This window comes from Branchiostoma lanceolatum, chromosome 13 (genome assembly GCF_035083965.1).
Source record: "Branchiostoma lanceolatum isolate klBraLanc5 chromosome 13, klBraLanc5.hap2, whole genome shotgun sequence".
NCBI lineage: Eukaryota > Metazoa > Chordata > Leptocardii > Amphioxiformes > Branchiostomatidae > Branchiostoma > Branchiostoma lanceolatum.
Genome location: NC_089734.1, coordinates 15,250,361 through 15,270,347, shown reverse-complemented (window position 1 = coordinate 15,270,347; position 19,987 = coordinate 15,250,361). Strand labels below are relative to the sequence as shown.

The following is a 19,987-nucleotide window of genomic DNA, read 5'->3' as shown; positions in this document are numbered from 1 at the left end:
TGTTAGGGGACTAGGGGTAACTAGTTCAGTTACGTTGGTGGCTGTAGTAACGTTTAGCATAATTAGAAGAGGAACAGCCGTGGTAGTATTCACTGGCACTGTGTGGTTGGTAAAGTTGACTGAAGGTGCTGTTACATTTGTATGTGTCATTGCAAAGTTAGCTGAAGGGGTTGTAACATTTACATGAGTGTTAGTAACGTTGAATGCAGGGGTTGTGACATTTGCATGTGTCATCGTAGAATTAGCTGCAGGAGTTGTAATATTTGCATGAGTCATTGTAAAGTTATCTCTAGGGGATGTGATGTTTGCATGTGTCATTGTAAAATTGTATGCAGGAGTTCCCATGGCAACTGCTTGTCCCACCGTAATGTTCACCGTTGTATTTGCTCTTGACGTTGAGTTTAGGAATCGAGTTAAATGCATAGTTGTATTAACTGTTGCTGTTGTTGTGACATTGGTAAACGGCGTTGTAACGCGGGGGGTTGTGATGTTACCCGTTACCGTTGAATTGTGAGTGGATGGAAGAGGTGTGGTCGCGTTTTGTGTTGATGTCATGTTGGAAACTGCTTGGAAATGCGTCGTTACATTTCCTTTGTTAGAAGACGGAAAGGGTAAGGTTACATTTTGCAATGAAGTTGAATTCAATGAGTTAGGGAGGGGAGTTGCATTGTGCCCCGTTGCAGTTGTGTTATAAGCCGCTGGGAGCGGTGTGGTCAAGCTCTGGGCTGGTGATGTAATGTTAGAAACTGTTGCGAGTGGTGTTGTTGCATTCTGGAAGCCGCTTGAAGTTATCATATTGCCAGTCGTCGCGTTGTTCAACTCTGTGGGATTGTAGAAACAACAACATATATATAACAGGAGCTAACTGATTCATTAGCATACAACCTTGTCTTAACTTACTATCCTATTGAACCATCTGAAATTGTCTTCCCTTCATTAACATAATTTTTTTTTATCTATTCAGAGTTTTGGTATAAAACCTAGTTCTACCAGATCCTTCTTTAGTCACTGACGAAAGATAGCGGATGCTGTCTGAAACGTACTTCTTATTGTTTCAAAATTTTATCCAGTTGCTTGAGTGAATATTTTTTGGCGTAGCAACATACTTTACTTTTTTTTTGCCAAAGAGATTGGAAGACTGCTTGAAAACGTATCCACGATCTAAGGTTCGAGTCATTTTTGGCCAAGTATAGTTATGATATTTGCAAGCAAGTCCTATTTTTTCAATCCAAGTGATAATTTATAACATGAAATGCCTTGCTTGGATGGAATTCAAACTTCAGAGGGTACGTTTCATATATACACCATGCCGTCAATGACCTTTGACCTCTTGCGTGATTGACAGCAGGTTAAAAACAGTTCACGCGTTAATCTTAAAGATTAGAGATGATTTCAAAGTTGATCTTCTTCCGAAAAATAAGTTCTTCTGATTAAGAAAGATCACCAAATACACTGATACGATTATTGGCAGTTTGCATAAATGTATCAAAATCTGAAGGACACAGATTAAAGCAACAAAAGCACAGTGATTAAGGTGCATGTCCCAGCTTCTTCGATGCGTTAAGTTGTCTACATACCGCCTAAGGCGATGCGTAACCACGTCTTACCATTTTAAGGAAGAAGAAAAACTAGGGTTCGTCTTAGATACTTACACTTAGTCAGACCTTCTTTTACTTTCAAACGAATGCTTATCATAATGGAGTATTACAATATATGGATATGTTCTATCGATGCAATACAATTTTAGAATAATTGTAAACTCAAGGATTATTTTTATCAAACCCTTTCCGAGTCACACTCAAAGTCGTTTGAAAATATACAAACAATACAAGTTAAAAAGTTTGCGAATGGAAACGACTAAAAGACAACTAGATCTTCCGTCAAAACGTCAACTCTTAAGTATCAAGTCTTGAAGCTACTTGAAGCTTGGGTACTTCTCTAGCTTATTTCCTCCTTTAAAACTAGGGCACAGTCCTTGAATAAAAGACAAACAACAAACCCTTACCTGTTGTGTTGGTAGAGTAGACACCTGATATCCACTGTATGGTCAGCAAAGTTAGAATCCACCAAGGTTGTATCTTGCAATTGGAAGACATTCTCTAAGATTATACTGTACCCATCCCCGGATTGTGTAATGAGAACATATTGGGTGTGGCACTAAATGACTAACTTTGTGAGTGAGTGGTTTTGTGAGGTCAATTGAGCATGCGCAATGACCTGTGTCAGCGATTCGTTTTTTGTTTCCGTTCTCTTGCTGGTAGCCAAACCCCAGGTGATACGGGGCCTATGCGCATTGATAATCTTTTTTCAAATACTGTATATGTTTATTTGATAATTACAATATTCTAATACTGGAACAAGGTCTTAGATGAAGACTATAGTGTTTCTTAGCGTTGTTATTTTTGCCATGAACATCTGAAAGGTAGTATAGAGGTCAACAGCTAATGGACCGTATTCTGTAAGTTCACATAAGTGAATAAAGGAAGCTTTCTCTTTGGTGTTGGTTAGGCAATATCATAAGAAAGGCTGCATGGAGATGACCTAATATCGGCAATTTTAGAACATATCTGTATGAGTGCTGTCTGTAGGTATTGCGCACTATGCTTTTCGAGCGATAACATCCTTTACATTTCGGGAAATAAAGATGATATGGAGCATCATTTTTGTATCATGGCTGCGTAATGATGTTCACTACAATCTATGTCTAGTATATAAGGAACTCTAGTGTTATTTAATGACACTTGCTTAGATGCAAATTTCTGGAGCGACAGGGACAAAAGATTTTTGTTGACAAAATTACGTTCTGGTAAAACCGGTCTAATGGGTTTTCGGTTCGATGGTGTCTTTTCTAAAGTAGTCTGTCGGGAACATTCTTTAAACGTCTGTGTTAGTGAAAATGTAACAAAAAAGTTATAAGATTGTCATAACGGGTTATGTTTATAGGTTGTAATTGCAAAATAGCTACACATATACGATGACAGTTTGGAATAGTGCCATTCATAACTTGATGTTTATGTTTACATATCACCCCTTTTATTAGCTGAAACTTCCCTATTGGAGCGCGTATTCAGAAAGCAATGCGCATGCGGTAATTAACCAACTAAAACTGCCGAGTTTCTTTCGTCCTCTTTGGTCAATGTTGAATCGGAACCATTATATGAGCCTATATACGAAGTATTAACCTTAAAAACGCGAACACGTCCTTAAACGCGTACGTTCTGCAGACAGGTGGCAAGGCAGGTAGAAAAGCAGACAGGTGGAAAAGCAACTTATTACGTCACATAGATGGCGGGTCAAAGGGCATGCTCACTCGAGCTCTGCAGATATAATTACTCGTGAAAAACAGCACCTTATTTGACACGCCCAAAAAGTTCACATTACCCTCTATCGAAACAGGTACGATGTGATTTGAAGGATGTTCTGCGACATACAACCGTGGCGAGTTCTCGTTTTGTTGACGACACAGTGGATTATAAGGGTCAGTTCTACAAATACAACAGGTTCGTTTTACGTTTGTTTCTTTGTTTGTATGTTCTTTTATTCAAATGAACTTAATCACAGATGATACATCAGTTACTCTCAATGATTTAGACACGTTTAGATGGAGCCAACATCCTCAATTTTTGCATGCAATACCATTGCAACTATTTGGAATTTTTTTATTGTAACCTCAGTTATTTGCATGCTATGTGTCTCCATTCACAAATTTAGACTTCTGACTTTACCGTCAGTGTTTTTGTCTCTGGATATGGGTAGAAATGTAGGCTTTTCCCAAGCCAATAGTCGCTTGTGCCCCCTGGGAAATTGTATGAAATGTTACAAAAGTTGATAGCATACATACTTGGTTAGTAATCTGTACAACTTAGTCATTACATACATGACAATGATTCATTAATAACCAGGATTTGTCATGTAAAGACATGTTTAATTTTTCTTATACATGGTAGAACTAGGCGAGTTATTTCTGATTGGTGAGACAATGTGCCGCAGGGTTGGTTTAGACAACTTTTTGCAAACGATGACAAATTCCTACAGCGTGATTATACTGCTGCTTTGTTGTTTTCACGACCCGTGCTTTTACTTCAATTATAACACCTTTATCCGGTTGCTTGTAGGTAGAATGAACCCCAGTTAGCGGAAAAAATATTTTTAAAATGTTGCGTCCTTAAAGGCAACCAAAGCAATATTAGGTCCCAAAAAATGGAAATGAAAAAAATGCTGAAATCTTTTTGCTGGTGACATTTATCAACACTGTATGTTTAGCATATTTGCGTAATAAGTTCATACTTTGAGCAGTTTAAAACCGCGCAAAATGGTGCCTTATGATGATCCCCTTAGTTTCGCGAGCCTACAAAAAAACCGGCGACGATTTTCAGTGAGTTCTCACATCACAACGATGTCATATTATTGCATCATGGACATCGCTATACTTTCTGATAGTGTTGTTTGAACTTATCATGTATAGAAATTAAATAACAAAATAAATTTACTTTCAAAAGCCTATTTTCGGGCCCTAGTATTGCTTGGGTTTCCTTTGAAATAGAAGCAGATACTTTCAATAAGCTTTCTATTTTCATGGATTATCGTTGAAAAACATTTTTGTCTTTTATTCATTCCTCAGAGCTGTACAATGTGACCACTGGAAATGCTGTTTTTGCTCAGACGTCTTCAAACGCAGCAGTAACGGGGAATATACCAACGCTTTTCCCAACATCTTTGAACATGACAACGCAGCAACACTCAACCACTGAGCTACCAACCGCTCATAACACAACTTCAGCGAGAAATATTACAACTTCCCATCCTCAAACCTTGAATGTAACATCATTAAAACAAGTAACAACACCATTGGCCAATGCAACATCACCACCTTTCCAACTGTCACGCAACGTCACGGCAACGGTAAACACGACTGTGATTCAAACAGCCCACGCCAACAACATGACGGCGTCACAGATGATGCCAACCGCACGACCAGTGAACGTCACCGACGCCATCCAAAACGTCACCATGCGTCACAACGTGACAGTCGGCAGACACAATATCACAGTTGTCCCCACGCCAGTCATGACTGGCATGAACGCGACCAGAAGAATGAACACCACCATGCGGCCAGGAATTAACATGACAGTAGGTCCTACAATGAACCAGACGATGATCATGCCCACAGCTAGGAGAGACAACGTCACAGTTGTCCCCACGCCAGTAATGAACGTGACCAGAAGAATGAACACCACTATGCGGTCCGGGATGAACATGACAGCACGTCCTGTAGTAAACCAGACGAGAATCATGCCCACAGCCAGGAGAGACAACGTCACAGCTGTCCCCACACCAGTCATGACTGGAAACAACACGACAAGGAAACCGAATAACGCGACGCAAACCCCACTCTCACCAACAATGGTAATGACCATGACGGTAGTTCCTGGAATGAACCAAACGAGAATTATGCCAACGGGGTATGTTATATTAATCTGATGTTAACTTTGTGTGCGTGCATGTATGTATGTATGTATACATGTATATATGTACTATATGTGTATATATGTGTGTGTGTGTGTGTGTGTGTGTGTGTATGTACGTATGTATGTATGTGTGAGTGTGTGTGTGTGCGCGCGCGCACGTGTATGTCTATGTGTGCGTGTGCGTGTACATGTGTGTTTGTATGTTTGTGTGTCTGTCTGTATGTATGTATGTATGTATGTATGTATGTATGTGAGTGTGTGTGTATGTATGTATGTATGTATGTGTGTGTGTGTGTGTGTTTGTGTGTCTGTATTTCTGTGTGTGTATACGCGTGTGTGTGTGTGCATGTGTGTGTTTGTGCGTGTGCCTATGTATGTATTCATTAAAAGTTTATTCCTAAATATCCTGAAACACATCGGTAAGAAGTCGAAACTGAACTTCATTGCTGTTGTTTCTTCTTCTTTCAGACAAACCGTCACAATGGCTGTCAATACAACTTTACCACCACTTCAAGCAAACGCTACCGCCGCTGTAACACATCCGCCCACAACCAACTATAACACCAAGCCAGCAACTACGGCTGGTTCCTTCCCGGCATGCAACACGACATGCCACCGTTACGCCACTTGTGTCGCAGGGGATTCTCGGAAGAGTTGCGTATGCAATGCCGGCTACAGCGGAGATGGAACAACCTGCACACTTGGTACGTCATCCGTTACCTTAGCAACAATATGGTTATAAGTAAGATTAAGGGGATTCCAATCACAACTAATCTGCAGCAGAAGAAAATGTCGTGTTTACTTTCTTTTGAGGCTTATTTTGTACTTGAAGTGTATTGATAATGTTATTGATACGCCAAAAATAGTTACTCAAGCAACTGGATAAAATTTTGAAACAGTCAGACGTATAAGACAGCACCCGCTGTCTTTCGTCAGTGACTAATGATAGGACTAGAAAACCAGATTTTATACCAAAACTCTGAATAGATATATTAAAGAGGTTAATTTAGGATGTCTTGACGTAAATGTTATTGATACTTTTTATTGCTTCAGCGTCCAAGAAAGTCAACCTAGAGATGAGGATGACTTCCATTCCTTTCACCGAGGATCTGAAGGACAAAAGCTCCGAGGCTTTTCGCTCACTTTCCTTTAAGGTGTCCAGACAGGTCAGTAAACGCCCAGGCATCTATAGAAGTCAATAAATGTTAAAGTCAACCAACATGGTGTCAGAAGTGGGATGTTAGGAAGTAACCCCTTAGATTTTAAGTAAAAATGTAAACCAAATCACATGTTCTTCGCGCAGATAATTTGCGTCAGCATGATTTAATATTGTGCATATTCTTTTTGCCTATGGAATATATCAACCGAAAATAATCTGAAACATTTTTCGAGAAATAATTTTTTACATATTAATCAGTAGTATTTTCAATGTTATAGCGTTAATTGTGACCATAAAAAGTTACAATTATTAACGGTGATTTGTTATGATGGCAACTAACGCTACAAGGGCATTGTTGTTTGTTGAGTTAATTTATCATAATTCTATAGATTAATGCATATTTTCGCTAATTGATATCTATATGTTCCAGATTGTAGTTAATCGTTGTTTATCTATTACAGATTTTTGTTTATCTCCGGACCACATCGCTTGGCAGCTCTCTATTGAGTGTGACCATTCTCAACTTCCGACAAGGCAGCGTTGTCGCCAATTACAACGCCAACTTCAAAAGCAACGCCACGGTTAGCGACAGCGGTGTGTCGAGCGCGCTGCAACAGGCGATCTCCAAAGACCCCAACAACACCCTCGGCATTGATGTTGCTTCACTGTAAGTATATAATGTATATCATATGCATACATCTCTTGCTATGTTACAAAGCTTTTGATAAATTAATAAAGTCAATGTCAAATTTTGTGACGTATTACCATTGCGGTCGAGAAATCTCATGGTCTGTTTCTTTTACTCTTACTATTATCTAAAATCGGACTGAACTGTAGGATTTATCAAATTTGATATCCATGATACCAAATCCTTACTCAGTGTTATGTGTTATAGATAAGTTTATGCCGTGTTTCTTAGTATCCAAGTATTATTCTATTCGTTGAGTTCGAATGCGTGCACGATAATGCAAATTCAGAATTTCTTAGCGCGAATATAGGCCGGAATTATGTTTACACGAAAACGAGGCTTGGAACGCAAACAAAGATGGCGTTCCAAGATTCGTTTAAGTGTGAGATTGCGCAATACGGGAATAGAGCGTATTCTGCGTCATGTCGTGTAAAGTTTTTAGAAATAATTTTTTTTTTCGATTTCTTTTACAGATGTACCAAAACAAACGAAGACGCCGCTTGTGGTGAAACAGCCGGCATGGACCAAAACTTGTTGATCGGGCTCGCTGTAGGTGTGCCTGTGGCTGCCATCATTCTGTTAATCATCTTGGGCTGTGTGATCAAGAGGGCTCGGGATGGAAAGAAGGACGAGGGAGAGAATGAAGGGAAGAAGGTGAATTCGGGGGATGGGGAAAAAGACGAGAATAACAAGAACGAAAAGAAGACAGTTCCCAAGGACAGCAAGGAGGACAAGAATCCGAAAAAGGATGTCAACCTGAAAAAGTAGGTAGCTTCCAAGTTCGAGTTTATTGATATACACATAATTTTCATACAATCATGGGGCTTGCTTACATTTGACGCAAAGAACACAGCAAGGATAGAGTACTTAAACTTGTAACCACTCCAGTATTAAAAATTTCCTTCGTAACATTTTACAAACTCTACACTTGCATGTAGCTCCATAATCGGATTCCGTAGTTGGGTAGGCTGTCTTTGAATTGGTAACGTTTGGGGGGACTCATGGTATTCTGAAGAATATCCCTGTAGCTCAACTGATAGCAGCCTCACAGTTGAGCACTGGTTTGAATTTGTCTGTAACTGTGAAACCCGGTCCAAACCTGGGGCAGAAAGTGTCGGCTAGGGCCGCATCCGTCTTTCGGAAGAGACCATTTTTGAGAAGTTGCCTCGGGCACGTTAAAGGGAAAAGGCTAGCAATCCCTTCCAGTAAAAAATACCCTGCTACAAAAACAGTAAGGAAACTTTCTGACCTAAATACCACTAGGCACTACAATGTGAACAACAACTTGAATCTTGGCATTCTGAAAACAGGTGAGGGAGATACTAACCATAATAAAGAAGACTACTTCTTATCCACACACAATAGAGCATTAACATCGTTCAAAATGTGCAATTCTATCATTTCTAATCTACTACTGTGTCACTAAATAAACATTGCATTGTGCTGAAAACACATAAAGATGATTATCCTATGTTTTTTTTTTCATTTTCCAGTGGCAAATCACAAAGGAAGTCTTCATCATCGTCTTACGGAATGCAACTGGACAGTTTTGAACCACCAAGGAACTACAAACGTATGACGTTCCAGCCGGCCGTGAAAGCGGGGCCAGCGGACAAGTATGAACACGATCTAGGGGGCATATACTTCCCAAAGAGGTACCACATGCCACAAGAACCAAAACCGTCGTTCCATTACGTTGAAGGTCATGTTCAAGGGAAACCGGTCACGGTCGTCGTTCCAATCTGAGAGTTTGAATTCATTATGAAGTTCAGTAATTGATTCTGAAACGTTTACTAAAAAAAAAGCAACAACGAGCCTGGTCGATTGATAAATTTTTATACTTCCCTTCAACACAAGCAAAACATGTTCACCTAGACTTTTCAGTCACTCTTACGACCTTCTTCAGGAGTGATTCAATTACTCTAAGCATATGACTCGAGTAATGAATCGTAATTGCCTGGCAAGCGATGTTCCGGCCTCGATGTGGTGTAAGATTGTTAACAAATAGGAAAAACGAACCTCCTTTTTTGTTGTGATTGTCCCAAAAGAAAACTGGGATGTAAAACAATGATAGTCAAGGATAAGGTTATAGTCTTTGACGAATTAAACTTTTATCATATTAATGGTAGTTTATTTGTTTGCTTGTAAATTCTCTGTGCATGTATTTCTGTAGTGTTACCTCAGATTTAGCCATCAAGGCTAACGTACGGAATGGAAATGGATGAATAAATAAACTAATAAAATTATCCGAATGACTTATTTATGGCATGAAACATGGGACATCAGTATACTCTATTGTAGTACGGTGTGGGTGGCACAAATAGTCCACAACAATTATTTAATTTCTTGAGATTTACCAAAGTCAAAACACCATGGTATCACGTGATGAGGTGTAAATCAAATTCAACGATCTCATACGATCTCATACCTTCGCCCGGTGATATTGCCTCATACATAAACGATGTTATCAGCAACTCTAGAAATCACAGGAACGACAGGAGCCATCTAACGTTACATCCTGCCTCTTCAACAATGCCTCAACAGAGACGGGGGGCGCAATAGACTTTCTGCAAATTATAATCCTAGTCACGTGCTCTATCTGCATAACGTGACGTCACAGAAGCAGTGGAACAAATACTAGATCTGATCAGTCGACAATTTGTTGTGTTGGCAATTGCAGTTCAACTTTGATTCAGAATGACTTCCACCAACACAGATGAACTCCCAAGTGATAGGAATTGCATACTTACAGCATTAGACATGAATTATGAAAATTCGGGCTTAATTTACATAATTGACAAGGAGATGCCGTTATTGAATAGGCGTCATTGGTTAGATACGTCTCTCATACTTAAAACAACTTATGTTATTCGGGATGATCAACTAGTATGATTTAAGGTCTCATTCCTGTGTTAGTCCGCGTGTATACTCCCAAATAATCCGTCCAAAAACAATAACCGGGCATAAGAGGCGTGTGTTTAGGTAGATCATAAATTACCTTTAATCGGCCCGACCTGATATAAGAAGAATTTCTGATGAAAGCTTGTTTATAACTGTCAGGATTAGGTAGGGAAGTTTCGTCATTCGAGCGATAGGATACGAGCGAGACGCATTTGTCTAGGAGTGCTGCATGCGGTCGGCGCTGACGGTACAACAGCGGCTCTGTGTGGATAGTGTGTACCTGCAGTTTAAAATGCGATAAATATCGTTGTCACGGTTAGTTTTGGGTGAATCTTTTTTTGTTTGCTGCATGACGAACACGTGTGCTTCCAACAGAAAGTAAAACGACTCCATCATTTTTTTTTCTAGATTTTCAGTCATAAAGTTGCGTATTTCAACGTTGATTCCAATGGGACAGCCTAACACAGGAATACAGACCATATTTGCACTTGTTCTCAAAGGTCACACTGTCACCGTGGCAATGTTTTTAAACTGTTATTCTTGTTCTTATTCTTAGATTATTCACGTCTTAAGATAGTCAGAACAATTTCCAAGCATGTTGCAAACCGGCGACACCAGTTAAGAACGCAACGCTGCACCGAGACTTAGACTCTATTTTAAGCGCGTTAAGCAAACATAAAACGCATTATCTGGGTAATCAGGCGACAACGCCACTTTACCGCTACTGCGCAGTAATACATGGTTACAGAAGAGGCACACAAAAAATAGGTTACGATGAACATCATTTTCCGGAAATATAAAAGATTATACATGGCTATAGTGATATCCGAAATATCTAAAGTTAAAATCGACGAAAAAGCGCATCATTTGCGACTAATTTTCAGGCAAACTTCTATCCAGCCATGATAAACTTCGGTGTGAGACTACACTGCCACTGGCATGACGTCACGGAAAGTTATTCACCTCAGGACTGTTTCAGGCGACTTGAACCCTCCGACTGTCCGAACTAACGTTATATGTCAGTGGGGAAGGATATTGGGACAATCTTCTCAGAGAGGAAGGGAAGGACAAAGCACAAAGTGGCCGGAGCGTGGAAAATGATGCAAGATTCAACATTTTACAACAGCCGACAACATTGTGGTCGTTCCGGACTTGTCCGTTCAAAATGTCTACAAGCAGCGTTTTGGCGGGACATCTTCTGCAGAAAGTGAAGCGAAAGGTTGTGGAACGATATGGGCGCAGATTGATCGTCAAAACTCCGGAATTTTGATGACGAATGCAGCAAGATTTGGAGTCAGATACAGGCGACAAGTTCAAGCACAAAATTGTGACTGATCTGATGAGGTGAGACATTTTCGCTATTTATGAGAGAAAAATTCTCAATCAAAACTTTTATTCCCTCAGAATAGTTCAGAATATGTGCTAGAACCACACTATTCTTTATTGGTGTGTAAAGTTTTTGTGTTGAAAATCTTTTGTGACAACAAGGAGGTTAAAATCCTTGGTGACAACTAGTGAGGAGGACGGGTTTACGGAAAAGGCCGGGTTGTCTACCTGGGCTGTCTACCTGGGCTGTCTACCCTGGGCTGTCTACCCTTTTTGGGCCCCAAAGGCATTCAGGGGGGTTTGGCCTTTATATTAATGGCATTTCCTTGAGGAAAAACTGTGTCAATAGAGTTCCAGATGTTGAGGGACTGGATGGAAGACAACCTGGGTTTCTTGCATTATTAAACTTCTATGTTCTAAGTATCCATATATCCAAGCAGATGTATGATGCTGGTTTGTTTAACGCTAAGTAGTTTTATGACGTTCTGTGTATCTCTACGTGTTGCTGTTCCGGCACACCAAGGTCATGTCATTGCCTGGCCCATCCTATCAGTTTACTTTTACATTTTATTCTATGCATTGAATTTTGTTTATAGATAACAGATTTTCTTCCAGTCTTGGTACAGTTGATCATAGTCATAGCTGCCCCATCCCTTTTTAGTATGATTAGGTGTTGTCTTACATCCAGCCCACCCACAGCTGGGATTGCCATTGACCCACTGGCAGTTTTTCCTCAAGAAAATTCCATTAGATTCCCTTGGGCACAAAAAGGGTAGACAGCCGAGTGTAAAGAGCCCAGGTAGACAGCCCAGCTTTTTCATTGTTTCCAAACAAGACAGTGACCAAAGAAAGGACCTAAGAAAATTAGCTTATCAAGTTACAATGTTGAGAGTTCCTTAACAAGGTAAATGGATTTCATGGATAGTTGATTTATGTTTTGTATGAAAGGATATAATTGTTACATTATTTCATTATTTTGATAATTTAGGAAAAGCCATCATTATAATTTTGCTGTTGTAGTACCCATGAGAACATCCTTGTCAGGTGCTTACTAGTACTTCCTTACATTAAACAATGAGTCAGAAAGTATATGTAAACTATAAGTTGCCTGACATCTAACTATTCTCAGTTGATATTGCAGTTATGTTGCATAATGAAATACTGGGAATGAGGTCAATTTAGTTTATCTGTACTATGTAGTGACTGACACTGTGACTGTGTGTAAGAAGAGCCGGCTACAGTCGCCATCGTTGCAGATGGCAGAGCACAGCCCATGCTCCTGGACGCGTGATGAGGCAAAGGAAACAACTGTCTACATGGAGAACAGTGGTGAGGTACATTGCACACTTTCCATGCCGCCATTATTTGTTTGCATTGCATACCTGGTAAAATGCCTCATGGCATAACACAACAGGTTTTTACTCAAGAGTACAAGCTGTATATCCTGGCAGATTTTTTTTATCAGCTCACACCGGGATGGACCCCTACTCTTTTCGATAAGTGTGGTGGGCTCTTTTACATGCTCAACCTGAGATATGGGACCTCCATGTAACGTCCTATCCAAGGGACGTCTCTAACCAAACCTTGGTACTCATTTTGAACTAAGTGAAGTGAGGATTTTCATGTTACGTGCCTTATCCAAGGGTACATAATTGGGTCATGTCAAGGGATTTGAACCCAGGACCTCTGGGCTCTCGGCCAAACACCCTACCATTATGCCACACAATGCCATATTGATTTCCATCCTTTGCCTGTACTGTACATGTTGTCAAATTGTTGATCATTTGGGTAAATGTTGCAGGTATGATAAGGGAGTGTTTTGACATTGAAAGAAAGTGCCAGATATATTCCAACAAATGTATATCTTTTATAACTTCATGAATTGTGATCCTTTCACAACAAGAAAATATGACATGTGACTTCCCCATTATTGATGTTAACTTTATTATCTTCAATTTGGCTTAAAATCATCTTAGAAATTAGATAGATAAATGAATCACAGACGCCCAACATGACTGTGTTTCCAATTGTGATATCACAACTGTCACACTCACAGATATTAGATTGAGGTAATGCAAAAATCATACATTTTGAGCCATTACAGATTGCGCTTTCAAGTTTGACTGTTATGTTTTGAAAGAAACCTTAGATTGCAAAGTGTGTTATCATATTCTTACATTCTTCAAGCCAATAAGGTGATAGGTGTAGCTTATATTTCAAGAAAACATTAGTTTTGTGGCACAGAATAGGGAGATGAAGGTCACGGTCCGGTTTTAAGGGCATATTGAGAGAAAATGTGATTGGTGCTTTGCTAAGTTGTAATGGTTTTGAGTCATAGTCTGATAAACGCTCCAAAGCAGACAGATCATCATCATCATCATCATCATCATCATCATCATCATCATCATCATCATCATCATCATCATCATCATCATCATCATCATCATCATCATCATCATCATCATCATCATCATCATCATCATCATCATCATCATCATCATCATCATCAGTCCTGTAGCTTTTAGTGTGCTGAATGGGCAGTACAATTACTTGATAAAGGTTCTCCACTTCTGGTCGTTCTCCACCAGTCTGGCCAGCTGGTTTTGTTGTTATGGAGATGTTATGGCAGTTCTGGACTGGGTATGCTATGGTGGTAGGCTGCCATAATACCTGTGTTGAGCTGAAAGGTCACATATTCCAACTGATATCAGAATATCCCTCTCTTTTGTTCAATGCAGGTCAAGGCAGTCCATCCATTTCTGTACATGTTACAAAGTTATAATTGACTGTCAGAAGATGAGACCATGCCTTTCAGGTGAGCAGAGTAGTTACTTTCGCCAAGAAGGTAATGTTTTACAGAGCATGTGTGTGTGTGTGTGTGTGTGTGTGTGTGTGTGTCTCTGTATGAACACGATAACTCGAGAATACCTGAATCGATTGTCTTGATATTTGATATGTCAGTAGGTCTTTATAAAGGCTTGAAATGATGAGATTTTAAGCTCCTTACTTTGCATGACTAATGAGGAAAGTTAACAAATCTGCTATATTGCATGATAAGACTCATGTGCACCTAACACCTGTCAGTTGACAAACTGGGGCAAATATTCCCCTGCTGGCAGGGCCTGTCCCAAGGGGGACCTACATGTACAGCCAGTGGTCAAAACGCAACGGGATAGCTAAAACCTGTATACAACTTGTTACCTTCGCTGGGAAGGTTATATGTTTTTGTGTGTGTGTGTCTGTAAACATGATAACTCGAGAATGCCTGGATGGATTGTCTTCATACTTGGTCATGATGTGGGTAGGTCTTCTTGAGCCCTCGAAACGATAAGAATTTGGGCCCCCTAGTGGCTTGCTATTGTACTGCAGTGGAACCTCCCGGTTTGATATCTCGTGTTCTGGACATGCTATGGTCATGATTTTTTCTAGTGGTAGATAGCGATGAATATCAATAAATTTGAATTATGCAAATGGTTACCTAATTTTCATGATTAATGGGAAACTAATGTAACTCCAAAATGGCAAATAATGGGGATTTTATTCTCTCAGCATTTAGAAGTTAGGTAGATGTGGACATTCTTTTTAATATGTGGTTAGGTTAAGAGATGCTTGATATAATGAAGTGGTAATCATGCACATCAGAATCTAATTTGCATAATTAAGGGGAAAATTTTATAAACCCAATGCATTCCATGATAGGACTATTCAAAATGTAACATGTAACTGAGAAATGGAGTGACATTGATAGATATAATTTATGCAAATGAAGACTAAATATGAAATTACTGTAACTCCATATTTGTAGATAACTTAAATTTCATGCTTTTGACATTTGGAAGCTTTGCGAACATGTAACATGTAACATGTACCTGTCTTTCCCCATACAGAACACAAATCTGCTGAGGGAAAAACCTACAGCTTATACAAGGACATCTGACGCCCTTCAAGGAGAGCATCCATGCGAGTGGAAACACACATACTTCAGGGAGAGGGTTTGGGAAAAGGATTCTAATAGGGTGTACAAATTCATAGCATGATGATGATGATGATGATGGCTTCTCCTGGTGAATCAGCAGATGAGTTTATACTAGTACATGATTGTTTTAATGCTCAGTATAAATGGTCCTGGAGATTTTTTAGCATTGAGTTTGAAACTTTTTAGTGAACATCATACAGATGTGCCTAAACACTACAATCGACCATAAATGATCACAGCCAGGTCTAATACTAGTATGCAGTGGATCTATTAACCCCTACATGAAAAGTGCAAACAAGACAGTAACTAATTTGTATAAACATTCGGCATTATAAGATATGTCGTTGTCCATACCAAACTCTGTTGAATTCACTTGCCAACAATACTGTTGGCACTTACCCCAGTGTAATGGTTTATATATATCCACCCACCAGTTTGATTTGTTTTGACACCATATATCTTATAATGCTTAAAGTTTATATCATCTATGGAAGCTGGCACCTTAACAATAACCTCAATGACCTACAGTCGCCAGTGCCCCTCATAGCCTTGGAGGCTTAAGCAGTATAGGAGACCATCAAGAAAGTTTTTGAGTTGTCTTTGTGTCTGTAAACAGGATAACTCTAGAAGTCATGGATGTATGATATGTAGGTACATGTATGTTGGTAGGTGTGGGCAAAAGGAAGAAACAATTAGATTATGGGGGCCCCTACCAGCTTCCCATGGTACTGCAGTAGGATTCACAGTTCTCTAACCCATGTTCTGGACATAATGTGGTCATGATTTTTCAAAGGTAGATAATTGGGCTCATGAATAAGTGACATTGGTTTTGGCCCCTAGCAGCTTTTTATTAAACTGCAGGGGGTGGTTTTGTATGGTATGCAGAGTATGCAGACAGCAATAGATTCTAACTTTTCAAATTGTGCTAATTTGCATAATTAATGAGCAATGTTTACAAGTATGCGGAAGTATCAAGTGAAAGTGAACATCAATAGCCATGTATCAGGCGAATCAGGGCCTCGTGTGGAAAATGGCATATCCATGACATAAAGTAACATTGTCGGGGCTTCTTCTCGCCCCTAGCCATACATCAATGGAAGGGTGTCTTTAAAAACAGAGAGCGAAGCATGGTACGTGCAAATAAGCAAGAAGGCTAACATAGACTCTCCAAGCATACCGGCTGGTTTCCTATGACGGCATTGGTCTCGCCTAAGATGGGAGGCATTGCTAACAAGGATCCAGTTTCACCGCTACTGCCTAACACCCAAAAGGCGTCAGAAATGGCATATTCAAATTGTCGGGGCTTCTTCTCGCCCCTAGCCATACTTCATATAATGGGTGTCTTGAAAAATGGAGAGCGAAGCATGGTACGTGCAAAATAGGCAAGAAGGCTTACATAGACTCTCCAGGCATACCGGCTGGTTTCCTATGACGGCATTGGTCTCGCCTAAGATGGGAGGCATTGCTAACAAGGTACCAGTACCGCTACTGCCTAACACCCGAAAGACGTCAGAAATGGCAAGCTCATGAGATAAATCAAATTGTCGGGGCTTCTTCTCGCCCCTAGCCATACTTCAACTGAGGGGTGTCTTGAAAAACGGAGAGCGAAGCATGGTACGTGCAAATAAGCAAGAAGGCTAACATAGACTCTCCAAGCATACCGGCTGGTTTCCTATGACGGCATTGGTCTCGCCTAAGAGGGGAGGCATTGCTAACAAGGGACCAGTTTCACCGCTATTGCCTAACACCCAAAAGGCGTCAGAAATGGCATATCCATGAGATAAAGTCAAGTTGTCGGGGCTTCTTCTCGCCCCTAGCCATACTCCATATAATGGGTGTCTTGAATACTGAGAGCGAAGCATGGTACGTGCAAATAAGCAAGATGGCTTACACAGACTCTCCAGGCATACCGGCTGGTTTCCTATGACGGCATTGGTCTCGCCTAATTATAAGATGGGAGGCATTGCTAACAAGGGACCAGTTTCACCGCTATTGCCTAACACCCAAAAGGCGTCAGAAATGGCATATTCAAATTGTCGGGGCTTCTTCTCGCCCCTAGCCATACTCCATATAATGGGTGTCTTGAAAATGGAGAGCGAAGCATGGTACGTGCAAATAAGCAAGAAGGCTTACATAGACTCTCCAGGCATACCGGCTGGTTTCCTATGACGGCATTGGTCTCGCCTAAGATGGGAGGCATTGCTAACAAGGGACCAGTTTCACCGCTATTGCCTAACACCCAAAAGGCGTCAGAAATGGCAAGTCAAATTGTCGGGGCTTCTTCTCGCCCCTAGCCATACTTCACATAATGGGTGTCTTGAATACTGAGAGCGAAGCATGGTACGTGCAAATAAGCAAGAAGGCTTACAAAGACTCTCCAGGCATACCGGCTGGTTTCCTATGACGGCATTGGTCTCGCCTAAGATGGGAGACATTGCTAACAAGGGACCAGTTTCACCGCTATTGCCTAACACCCAAAAGGCGTCAGAAATGGCAAGTCAAATTGTCGGGGCTTCTTCTCGCCCCTCGCTATACTTCACATAATGGGTGTCTTGAATACAGAGAGCGAAGCATGGTACGTGCAAATAAGCAAGAAGGCTTACAAAGACTCTCCAGGCATACCGGCTGGTTTCCTATGACGGCATTGGTCTCGCCTAAGATGGGAGACATTGCTAACAAGGGACCAGTTTCACCGCTATTGCCTAACACCCAAAAGACGTCAGACATGGCATATTTGAGTTAAAGTTAAATTGTTAGGGCTTCTTCTCGCCCCTCGCTATACTTCACATAATGGGTGTCTTGAAAAACGGAGAGCGAAGCATGGTACGTGCAAATAAGCAAGAAAGCTAACATAGACTCTCCAGGCATACCGGCTGGTTTCCTGTGACGGCATTGGTCTCGCCTAAGATGGGAGGCATTGCTAACAAGGAGCCAGTTTCACCGCTACTGCCTAACACCCGAAAGACGTCAGAAATGGCATATCCATGACATAAGGTAAATTGTCGGGGCTTCTTCTCGCCCTAGACAGATAATTAAGGATTCATAATAGATGCTTACTATTCAAATCATACTAATTTGCATAATTACTAGATGATTCAAACACACTCCAATTACTCAGTACTCCAAGAGCTATCTACCACTTTAAAATCACGACCCTAGCTCGTCCAGAAAATTAGACCTCAAGCTTTGAACTCCCGCTGCATTACCGCAGGAAGCCGCCTTGAAGCCCATCATCAAACTTGACCTATGACCACTTACTAAATGTCATGAACATCCATCCACAGCTTCTCGGGTTATGACGTTTATATCAAACACACATGCATCCACAGCCACTTCACCATGATAGCAAAACTGAAAACATAATCTTCTGGTGAAGGTAATGATGCTGAACACCACACCTTTTAGATGTACAACCTTACTAACCCTTGATGCCGAAATGCAATGAACACAGTGACATACTTGTCATTGTTGCTAAACACCATACCTGTCAGAAATACAGCCACACCTGTCCTTGGTGCTGAACACCACGCCTGCCAGACATACAACCACACCTGTTCTTGGTGCTGAACACCACGCCTGCCAGACATACAACCACAGCTGTCCTTGGAGCTGAACACCACACCTGTCAGACATACATCCACAGCTGTCCTTGGAGCTGAACACCACACCTGTCAGACATACATCCACAGCTGTCCTTGGTGCTGAACATCAGACCTGTCAGAAATACAGCCTCACCTATCTTTTGTGCTGAACATCACACCAGTAAGAAATGCCACCAGTCGTTCCCCCTAGGATCGGACTCTGCGACATTCCCCGCGCAGAAATTAACCATTTCGGCAGCAGGCGTCTTTGAATCCGGGCCGGTGGAGATAGGTCTGCCTACCTCCTTCCCCCTAGACTAGGATCGGACTCTGCGACATTTCCCGCGCAGAAATTAACCATTTCGGCAGTAGGCGTCTTTGAATCCGGGCCGGTGGAGATAGGTCTGCCTACCTCCTTCCCCTTAGGATCGGACTCTGTTCCATTCCCCGCGCAGAAATGAACCCTTTCGGCAGCAGGCGTCTTTGAATCCGGGCCGGTGCAGATAGGTCTGCCTACCTCCTTCCCCTTAGGATCGGACTCTGCGACATTCCCCGCTCAGAAATTACCCCTTTCGGCAGCAGGCGTCTTTGAATCCGGGCCGGTGGAGATAGGTTTGCCTACCTCCTTCCCCCTAGGATCGGACTCTGCGACATTCCCCGCTCAGAAATTACTCCTTTCGGCAGCAGGCGCACGCGTCTTTGAATCCGGGCCGGTGGAGATAGGTCTAGACGTTTTATGATGGGAGGCATGACGTTCAGCATGTTCTTGACATAATCGATCAAGTGGGTACGTCGAAAACCCTTTTCAAAGCTAGATTACTAGATTTGGTGCCCTGAGAACTCTCTGACACACTCCCAACAGTACGAAATCAGACACCACGTAAGTAG

General features: G+C 41.2%; 1 protein-coding gene across 1 annotated transcript; it reads left to right on the top strand.

Annotated features, from left to right (window-relative positions):
- The first annotated feature begins 5,922 nt into the window (after window positions 1–5,922).
- LOC136447910 (uncharacterized) lies at window positions 5,923–9,152 on the top strand. The gene is made up of 5 exons (XM_066447049.1): window positions 5,923–6,172; window positions 6,522–6,634; window positions 7,089–7,294; window positions 7,789–8,079; window positions 8,809–9,152. The coding sequence occupies exons 1-5, from the start codon at window positions 5,950–5,952 to the stop codon at window positions 9,059–9,061; spliced, it is 1,086 nt and encodes a 361-aa protein (XP_066303146.1). The 5' UTR covers window positions 5,923–5,949; the 3' UTR covers window positions 9,062–9,152.
- Window positions 9,153–19,987: the final 10,835 nt, after the last annotated feature.

Excerpts from the sequence above, each read along its gene's own strand:
- LOC136447910 (XM_066447049.1), top strand. The coding sequence starts at position 5,950 with ATGGCTGTCAATACAACTTTACCACCACTTCAAGCAAACGCTACCGCC. Across the intron at positions 6,635-7,088 it reads CCTTTAAGGTGTCCAGACAG|ATTTTTGTTTATCTCCGGAC; the intron begins GTCAGTAAACGC and ends TATCTATTACAG. Across the intron at positions 7,295-7,788 it reads GGCATTGATGTTGCTTCACT|ATGTACCAAAACAAACGAAG; the intron begins GTAAGTATATAA and ends TTTCTTTTACAG.